The sequence below is a fragment of the Impatiens glandulifera genome, chromosome 1 (genome assembly GCF_907164915.1).
Source record: "Impatiens glandulifera chromosome 1, dImpGla2.1, whole genome shotgun sequence".
Lineage (NCBI taxonomy): Eukaryota > Viridiplantae > Streptophyta > Magnoliopsida > Ericales > Balsaminaceae > Impatiens > Impatiens glandulifera.
This window is the reverse complement of record NC_061862.1, coordinates 50,800,788-50,811,561: the sequence shown is the minus strand read 5'-3', so window position 1 is coordinate 50,811,561 and position 10,774 is coordinate 50,800,788. Positions and strand designations below refer to the sequence as shown.

At 30.7% G+C, this 10,774-nt stretch overlaps 1 protein-coding gene across 1 annotated transcript; it reads left to right on the top strand.

The window, feature by feature from the left end:
* Nucleotides 1-2,827: 2,827 nt before the first annotated feature.
* Nucleotides 2,828-10,258, top strand: LOC124927541 (S-linalool synthase-like). Its single transcript, XM_047467980.1, has 10 exons — nucleotides 2,828-3,161; nucleotides 3,406-3,577; nucleotides 3,683-3,903; nucleotides 4,383-4,622; nucleotides 4,702-4,934; nucleotides 5,033-5,151; nucleotides 9,316-9,414; nucleotides 9,522-9,737; nucleotides 9,818-9,947; nucleotides 10,193-10,258. The coding sequence occupies exons 1-10, from the start codon at nucleotides 2,828-2,830 to the stop codon at nucleotides 10,256-10,258; spliced, it is 1,830 nt and encodes a 609-aa protein (XP_047323936.1).
* The last annotated feature ends 516 nt before the right edge of the window (nucleotides 10,259-10,774 follow it).

Genomic DNA, 10,774 nt, shown 5'->3' with positions numbered 1-10,774 from the left:
ATATTTTCATTTTTATATAATTAATTTTAATTATTATATATTAATAATATAATTATAATTAATTAATTAAAATATAAAAACTTACAAACAAAATAAATAAATAAAAATTTACTTTTATATGAAATAATTAATTTAAAAATATTTAAAAAGTTAAATATAAAAAATATTAATAAAAAATTGCTATGAAATAAATTATAATATGTTTTATTAAGTAAAACAATATATTTAACGGTATTAATATTTTAGAAACTTTATTGATAATTATTTTAATTAGTAAAAATTTGAATCATTACAACATATTTTTTGTTGTAACTATTTTTTTTTCTTAAATGTAATTAGTATAATCATATATCAGGTCTCATTTGCGTGAGAGATGGAATCAATAAAGTTTATTGTTTATATTTTATTAAATTATAAAATACTTAAATATTATGTATATTTAAATAAATTATAATATAAAAAATGATAATGTTTTATTTTTAAATTAAATAAAATATAATAAAAAAATAAAATTAATATATTAATATTATTCAATTAAAAAACAATAATAATATTATCTTTCTAATAAATTCAAACATTATCAATGAAAATATTATATAATTATAATCAAACACAATCCTTTTATCAATTATATTTATTATCATAACTCATATTTATCAATCATTACCTTATTTAAACTAAACTCCACCTTAGTGTACTACTCTATTATAAGTTTTAAAATATTTTGATACACACAAATTTAATTGATAATAAAAAAAAAAGTTAAACTAAACCCTTAATTAGTTTGTTCTTATTTGATTATTGAAGATATCTATATATATATATATATATATATATATATAATGATGCTTAATTTTTAAAGTGTCCGGATTGCCGGGTCGAGAGCTGTGGTTAATTTGGATACTTGGGTCGGATTGTGGGTTGACCCGTTTTTAAATTTAAAACGGTTAAAAATAAAATTAAAAATGTTAGAGGTATGTTTCGAACTTGCAACATAACAAAACAAGTACAACTCTTTAACCAACTAGGGTACAAAGACTTTATATTTTAAATTCAACACCAAATTTGATAAACGCGGGACGTTTTAATATTAATATAAGTTCAACTTTTTAACTAACTAATCTATATATATATATAATGATGCTTAATTTTTAAAGTGTTCGGATTGCCGGGTCGAGAGCTGTGGTTAATTTGGATACTTGGGTCGGATTGTGGGTTGACCCGTTTTTAAATTTAAAACGGTTAAAAATAAAATTAAAAATGCTAGAGGTATGTTTCGAACTTGCAACCTAACAAAACAAGTACAACTCTTTAACCAACTAGGCTACAAAGACTTTGTATTTTAAATTCAACACCAAATTTGATAAACGCGGGACGTTTTAATATTAATATAAGTTCAACTTTTTAACTAACTAATCTATATATATATAATGATGCTTAATTTTTAAAGTGTCCGGATTGCCGGGTCGAGAGCTGTGGTTAATTTGGATACTTGGGTCGGATTGTGGGTTGACCCGTTTTTAAATTTAAAACGGTTAAAAATAAAATTAAAAATGCTAGAGGTATGTTTCGAACTTACAACCTAACAAAACAAGTACAACTCTTTAACCAACTAGGCTACAAAGACTTTATATTTTTAATTCAACACCAAATTTGATAAACGCGGGACGTTTTAATATTAATATAAGTTCAACTTTTTAACTAACTAATATATAATGATGTTGAGTAAATGGATACTTGGGTCGGATTATGGGTTGACTCACCCATAAACTTAAAACGGTTAAAAAATGTCAAAAAATGTTATCCGTAATTTTTTTTCACGATTTTTATATTATTACTCGTGCAAATGCACGGGCTAAATGCTAGTTATTGGAATAGTATAAACTAAATAATAAAAAATAAAATAAATAAAATGTATACACACCTATACCCACCTAGCTCTCCGTACCTTACAAATGGCTAAAAACCAAATTTACACATTTCACTTTTTTTTTCCGCTCTCTGTCTCTCAGTAAAGTTAACATAGTTATAAATTAAGAGTAAAATAAAATAAAATTATTTTATTTTGTTAACAACCCTTCAATCATTTAAAATTGTGATAAATATATTGCAAAAATATAAAATATAAATAAAATCTGAAATTAAGTAATAGTCTTAATTTAATTATAAATATAATTATTACAATTTTAATTTAAAATATTATTAACAATTCTAATACAGTGATGAAATAAATTAAGAATAAACCCTAAAAATAGAAAAATTAATTTTAGCTTTACAATTCTTTTATATTTTATTTTCTTATAATTAATTATTTAAACTAATTAAATAAAAGTAGTAACAGAGGAGAAAAATTGAGGAATGAATGAGAAAATGTCGATTAACGGAAAAATGAAAAAAGTATCAAGAGAGATCAGAATAATAAATTTTATTATTTTTTCAGCAAACAAATTAATTATTCTCTTTTTCAAATTTCTTCTCAATGGTTCCTTTTCAAATAAATTAATTAATAAAATACATATTATAATTAAGTTTCATATCTTGAGTCAAAATATAATCAATTATTTAAAATATAATAATAATAATATTATTATTATTAAATAGATTTAGATTAAATAATAAATAAAAAATAGTGATAACTCATTTTTTGGGGGAAAATTATGACCATTAGCAAAACTAATTAAGTATTTGTGTTTGAAATTATCTCTAAGAAATAGTAAGTCTATAGTTCTCTATATAAATAACAACATTTCCTAATGGTCATGATCATGCACTAGATTTGCAATACTTGCTAACTCATAAGCATCCAAAGAGCTACTAATTAGATTCCATGGAGCCTTATTTTTCTTCAATTCAATCTCTTGTGGGTGAGATCAAGAGAGATTTGATGCTGTCCTCAACCCTCAGCCATTTCCCAACAATGTTTGTTTCCCCATCAGCTTATGAAACTGCTTGGCTGGCCATGATTCCCCAAGACCCACAATCAAAAAAGGGTCCAATGTTCAAAGGTTGCTTGGATTGGATCATAAAAAACCAGAAAGAAGGAGGGTTTTGGGGAGAAGAAGACCAGGACGGATTTCCCACCATTGATGCCCTTCCCTCCACTTTAGCATGCATTGTTGCTCTCAACATGTGGGCAGTTGGCAAAGAAAATGTCACTAAAGGTATTTACTTACAGTCACTAAAATCAAATCACTTATAGTTAAATATTTTGGTTCACTATAAATGTAGTATAAATTTCCCCAATATTTTGTAACATACGACTAATCAAGTCATATAACTTGTACTGTTGTACATACTATTTTGATGGGATTTTCACCATAATTTTGTGGTCATCCCTCTACAAATACTATTTTGCTTAGGTTTTTGATTAACGAATTCATTTACATATTTAATTTCACATTTAAGGGCTGGTCTTCATCCATGGATATTCTGAAAAATTGCTTATGAGGGCCAAAAATAATTATCATCAACCTCCTCGCTGGTTAACTATAGTTTTACCTGGAACCATCGAACTTGCTCAGTCAAGAGACCTTAAAATTGAGTTTAGTCTTGCTTTCAATGAAATGGTGTCTGAATTGTTCTACCACAGGCAGAAAATTCTTGCAACATAAGTTAATATTATACTTTTATTTGTCTCTCATTTTTTTACGAGCAATTAAACATGATCACCCAATACATGCAGGGAAGTGCTTGTGGACAAATGCCACAACTTTCCATTAATGTCATACCTCGAAGCGCTTCCAGCATCGTATATAATAAATGAACAAGATGTGTTGATGAATTTGAGTGAAAATGGGTCGTTGTTTCAATCTCCATCTGCAACTGCATTCGCGTTTATGGCCACTGGAAACCATAAATGCTTGAAGTACTTAGAGTTTGTAGTAAAGGAATGTGACAATGGAGGTACGAATTATTAAACAGCCTTTTTTACCTTAAAAAAATGTACATTTAGATAGAAAAATACCGTCGTTAAAGGTCTTTAACTACACAATTATTTTACACTCCTTATTATATTAGGAGTTCAAAAATATAATATAATATTTATGTAAAGGAAATTATCAAGTAGTTATATTGAGATTATAAAATAACTTATATGCATGTAATCTTTTTGTTATTCTATAAAATTTACTTTATAACAGTATCAAACTGATTAGGATATTTTTATGTCTTCTCGGTCATATACGATTTTGTTGCCTCTTCAAACTGCAACTATATATAGATTATATATAGTCACAAAAATTAACAATAAATTAGTTCAACAACAATAGTAAAATAATAGTTGTTAAAGACCTTTTAGTGACAGAAAAAAAATGAGCAATATTAATTTCAGTGGTTAAAGGAGTATTTTACATAAGTTGAAACTAGCTACCATATATTTGCAGTCCCCACCACGTATCCTTTTGACGAAGAACTCATCAAGCTGTATATCATCAACCAGATACAAAGATTAGGATTGGCTGAGCATTTTGGTGAAGAAATTGACCAAACTTTAGAAACTATTCATAAAAGTTACAACAACCACGAATTCACCGGAGACAACACCGATTTTACCCCAGTAAATATTTATAAAGACAGTCTCGCATTTCGTCTTCTCCGAATGCATGGCTATAACGTTACACCAGGTCTCTTTTTTTTTATCTCCCTAACTTACAAATTTACATGGAATATTGATGAATGATAATGACATGAAATTCATTTCAGATAAATTTTGCTGGTTTGTTCACAATCAAGACATTATTTCCCACATAGAAATTTACCATGAACAATACATGAGTGCTTTGTACAACATTTATTGTTCCTCCGACCTAATATTTCCAGAAGAGCGTCAATTAGAGAAAGCAAGATCGTACTCTATAAGATTGCTAAGAAAAGGCGTTTCTTCAATAAATGCCAGCGAAGATAGTCTTGTTGCTTTCCCCAATTTGAAAAGTTTGGTATATGATATTAACTCTTCGATTTAAATTCATGTGTACGATTTATTTTATCTATGTCAGAATAGCTGTTGATGTCTTTAATGTTTAATCCACTGTAGATTGACCGTGATTTGAATGTTCCATGGATGGCTCGCCTAGATCATCTTGACCACAGGTTTTGGATTGAAGTTAACATGGAAGCTGATACCTTATGGGTTGGCAAGGCTTCTTATTATAGGTAAGTTGGTATAATTAATGACCCTGAAAACACATCGATCCTAAACAAAAAAACAAAATTTCTAAATGTTACAAATATGACAGGTAGGTATATATATATAATTGGAAATGTTTATTTTCTTAAATTTCAAAATAAGGCCTTGATTGAAAACTGTAGCCACCCAGTTTTGAAACTTTTATTAATTAAGTGTGGCTGACACTTGGCCAGTTCCAGCTCTATTTTCCAACTTTTCTCTCTTTATATATATCTTCAAAAAAAATAGAATATTTTAGAGAATTGTTGTGAATTTTTTACAAAATTTAGAGACATAGACATGGCATTGATGAATTCATCTATAATGACATAATGAATAGCGATAAAACATAATGGATCGTAATAAAAAAAAATAATTGTGTTAGTAATTAGTTATAATATTATCTTAAAAAATAACAAAATTTAATTTTTTAATTAATATGCATTATTTTAAATTGATTGACTTTTGTTAGTTTCATCAAATTCAACGTGGTTAATTAATCGGAAAATTTGTATTTTATTATTAAGGATTAAATACTTTATAATTAATTTTGTCTAATATCTTAAGACAAAATTATATATTTACAAAATATTTTTTTAAAGAAAATATAGTATCTCAATCTTAACAATAATGACAATATTTTAAAGATGAACATCCATGTAAATATGACAACAGAAATGTATTTGATCTTGTATTTTAAGAGTTTTTTTGGGGGGATTTTTGTCTAAAACAATATTGTTTGATAAAAATTAGGTTATTCTAGTTTTCTCTTTGAATATCCACTTGACACCAATAGAATTTTGACCAGTTGGAAGAAAAGTGAGTTCTCATGTATTGTTTTTTCATTGAATCTCCTCTTTCATGGTTTGTCTCCATTTCTTCTCTCTACTAGCCTCTTTAAAACTCAAAGGCGTTAAAGACGAAATATAAAAACATCATTCATTACCTCTATATTCTCATAAAGTTCTTGGATAGTTCTCATCCTTCGTGATCCTTCATTAGGGCTTTCACTTGACAAAGATGCACCTGAAGATGTATTCGTTGTCGTCGTAGGAATTGCGGGCTGCAATGTTTCTTCTCATTTCTTGTCCTCATCGAAGATATGGAAGAATTCGTTGACGGAATCTTCATTAATTTCCCAATTCCAATAAACATCTTCATAAAAAATCACATCACGGCTCATAACAATCTTTCCGTTGACAGAATTATAGAGCTTGTACCCCTTTCATTTTTTGTCACAGATGATGAACACAAACTTCTTGCTTCTATCATCAAGTTTGGTTCTCTCTTGCTCCAGCACATGCTTGTAAGAAATACTCCCAAAAATTCTTAGGTGAGATAAATTTGACTTCTTTCTGCTCCAAGATTCAATTTGTGTTAGGTCTTTCACGATTTTAGTTGGACAACAATTAAAGAGATACAATGCACAAGCCATTGCTTCCGCCCAACATTCTTTTGGAATCTTCTTATGTTTCATAATTCTCCGAGCCATGTTCAGGATTGATTGATTCTTCCTTTTAGCCACTCCATTTTGTTGTGGTGATCTTGAAGCTATGAGGGAACACCTAATGCAATTTTCTTCACAAAAATTGTTAAAGGTATCAGAAGTAATTCTCCACCACTATCGGTTCTCAATGCCTGAATCATATAGTCAGACTCTTTCTCCACCAAAGTTTTGAAATTCTTAAAAATATCAAAACTCTTAGATTTTTCTTTAAAGAAATAAACTCAAGTCTATCGATTAAAATCGTCGATAAAAAGTAAGAAATAATTATTTTACCATAAGACGATGGTTTGATCGGTCCACATACATCGACATGAATTTTAATTCAAGTAACTTCGTTGTTCTTGACGGTGCTTACTTTAGACAATTTTTTCTTATGTGTTTTCCTAGTAAACACGCTTCACAAAGTTGATCCGGATGATTGATCAAAGGCATCCCCTTCACCATTTCCTTTTTAGACATCATTTTTAGGCCACCGAAATTGAGATGTCACATCCTCATGTTCCAACACTACGCTGGATATGTTACAAACACTTGTAATCAATTTGGCCTTTCGGTTTAAATAGGGAGCGAAAACAGTCTATTCTTCGACATTGTTACCTTCGCAATTTGGTTAGAGCTCCCGTCTCGTAGCCAAAGATTACAATCCTTCATTAAAATTTGGTAGCCACTTTCCATGAGTTGTCACAAACTCAAAATATTACTCTTTAATTTAGAGACATATTACACATCGAAAATAAACTTGTGTGTATCATCCTTCAACCGAATCAAAATGGTACATTTGTCTTAAATTTAGATTTTCGAAGCATCTCCAAACGTGATATTTCCGGTTACCTTTTTTCAATCTTAATGAATTTTGACTTTTCGCCACACATGTGGTTACTCACACCGTTGTCAATATACCATTGAATTTCTCCTCTAATAATTTTTTTATTTAGCGCCAACAACAACGTTGACTCCTCTGTTTCTTTCTCTTATATTAGATTGACTTCTACTTTCGCATCCTCGGCATATTAGTAGTTACGAGCATAATGATCAAATTTGTGACAAATGTAGCACTCAACGCGCGACTTTTCGTATCCCTTCTCATATTCGTTATTTCCTCTTCCTCTTCCTCTTCCTCTTCCTCTTCCTCTTCCTCTTCCTCTTCCTCTTCCTCTTCCTCTTCCTCTTCCTCTTCCTCTTCCTCTTCCCCTTCCCCTTCCCCTTCCTCTTCCTCTTCCCCTTCCCCTTCCTCTTCCTCTTCCTCTTCCCCTTCCCCTTCCCCTTCCCTTCCCCTTCCCCTTCCCCTTCCCCTTCCCCTTCCCCTTCCCCTTCCCCTTCCCCTTCCCCTTCCCCTTCCCCTTCCCCTTGGATATTCTTCAGCCTTTTCATCATTCACTCTCTCGTCGTCTGAATCAACCACGAGAATAACCTCAACATTGATGAACTATGCCCCCCCTTTTTAGAAAACGAATGCTTGACTAGTAGGGCTTGCTCCAAAGGCTCTTTCATGTGTTTGTTCATCCGTTATTCGTGCACCCGTAACGATCCATTTAATTCTTCGATTGAGAGTTTCTATAAATCTCTATTCTCTTCAATTGCAACCACAATATGGTCAAATTTTTGATATAGTGAACGTAAAATTTTCTCGTTGACTCGAATGTCTTCTATGCTTTCACCATTTCACTTCATCTAGTTCACGATAGATAAGACCTGCGCGAAATAGTTTGAAATACACTACGACGCTTCCTAATGAAGAGCTTCAAATTCTCCCCGTAAAATCTGAAGCCACACCTTTTTTACCTTAACAACTCCTTTGTTAGAATTTTCTAAAATATCCCATGCCTCCTTCGACGTTGAGGCATTTGCTATTTTCTCAAAAGCAGCATCATCCATACATTGGTGGATGATAGAAAGGGCATGATAATCCTTATTTTTGTTCTTCTTGGATGCTTGAATTAGGTCCAGCATCGCATATTCATCAGGTTCGACAATTTCATCATTGACGATTTCTCAAGCACCTTGGAAACAGAGTAACGTCTTTACTTGGATAAACCAATTATCATTGTTGTCCTTCGTAAGACGTGGATATTGGAACATCAAAGACATCATTGCTATGATACTACTCTGTTGGAAATGTTAGTGGGTAATCGACGTATTCTCTCATAAACACAAGATAATAAGATTGAAAAGGGGGAAGAGATTTTATTTGGTTTTCTTACTACAAATACAACTATTATATGTATATTAACACAAAAACTCTTACACTTCTAAAATCTTCATAACTCTTAAACGGTTAGAATTAATATTTATTAATAAACCTATTAAATAAAAGATAATAACTTTTAATATTAATTAGACTTTTAACTCTTCAATTTCTTAATTAATTTTATTTTCAACCTTCTCCTATTATTAGCAACAAAAAAAAAATGTACTCATTTTCTTATAAAACTTGCAGAAGATACTAGGTGCCTTCCGCATGAAACAACGTCTACAATTGCTCCTTGATAGTTTTGGATAATATTTTTATCTGAAAGTACTACTTAGTAGATCTTGCAAAATTTTATCTTTTATTTGTATTTCTAACCTAAAAATATTGAAATTGCTATTCAATGCCATTATAATATCATTCTATAAACAAAAGTTGATTTGAAAGAAATTTCAGGTTGCTGCCTCTTCAAAATGATAAACTAATACAACTTGCTGTGAGAAATTATGAGTTTCGGCAGTCAATTTATAGGAAGGAACTTGAAGAGCTCAAAAGGTAAATATAATTTACTATTTTTTTGCATGTTTTATTGGTTTCTTAATTATAACGATTCCTAATTTCAACAAAGCATTAACATATAGTATTATTGATCATCTCAAAAGGTGGTCTAAGGATTGGGGTATAACTTCCATGGGATTTGGTCGCGAAAAATCTGATTACTGCTATTTTTCCATCGCTTCTGCCACTTCGTTGCCCCATGACTCTTTCGTCCGGATGATTGTTGCCAAGAGTTCCACAGTTGTTACAATTGCCGACGACTTTTTCGACACAAAAGGTTCTTTAGAAGAATTGCAGACGTTGACGCAAGCTTTTCAAAGGTTGTTTAATTTTTTCCATCCTTTTATCATTGTTTTAAATTTTTTCTCTCAAATGCTTAAAAATCTTCCTCTATATATAGATGGGATGGGAATGATTTGACCAGCCACTCTAAAAAAATATTCGATGTAATCGACCACCTCGTGACTGATATATCGACAAAGCTCCACCTTCGAAGCGGACAAAACGCGTTGGAAAACCTTCGCGAAATGGTAATAATTAAGAGTTTAAATGTGTAATTGATGAAAGAAGAATTGTCGTAGCAAAATTATGCATGCAGTCTTCATACTAATTTTGAGTGAATGGTAATTGGTTACATGAGTTGTGCTTGAATAAGCATGTAATTAAATTAACAAGATAAAAACAAAATTAACTTTTTTTTCTAGAAAATTAAAACAGTTATTTTTGTGATAGAATTTAACATCAAATTTTAATATAATAATAACATTATGATCAGTGGAGGGTAACTGGTACGATATCCTTCACCATGGAGCAAAATGGGATATGTTCCATCAATGGATGAATATTTGGAAACTGGTACGATATCCTTCGCCATGAACACGATGATTCTCCCAGGTGCTTGTTTCTTGACTCCCGGTTATCCGAGCAACATGCTGGATCCCTCCAACTATGAACACATCACAAACTTGCTCATGGGAGCAACGCGATTGTTGAATGATGTCCAAGGCTATCAGGTACGATGAATTAGTTAGTTACTATTAAGTTATTTAAAACTAGTGTGCCCTTAATTTATTTGTTATACATATATAATTAACAAAGCGCAGAAAGAAGAGGAGGAAGGAAAAAAGAATTTCGTATTTGGAAGAAAACACAAATGCATCGGTTGTAGAATCGATTTCCTATGTGAAAGAAATGATTGATGGTATGAAGAAAAAATTACTCAAACATGCCCTGTTGGATGGAGTTGGAGGTTCACGCCAATTGCCTAAAACATGCAGAATTTTCCACTTATCATGCCTAAGAATTTGTCAAATGTTTTTCAACTCTCGAACTCTATTCGAATCGGTTTCGGACCTCG

Coding starts and splice junctions, on each gene's coding strand:
- LOC124927541 (XM_047467980.1), top strand. CDS start 2,828: ATGGAGCCTTATTTTTCTTCAATTCAATCTCTTGTGGGTGAGATCAAG. Junction 3,578..3,682: donor AATGAAATGGTGTCTGAATT/GTTCTACCACAG, acceptor CAATACATGCAG/GGAAGTGCTTGTGGACAAAT. Junction 4,623..4,701: donor TGGCTATAACGTTACACCAG/GTCTCTTTTTTT, acceptor AATTCATTTCAG/ATAAATTTTGCTGGTTTGTT.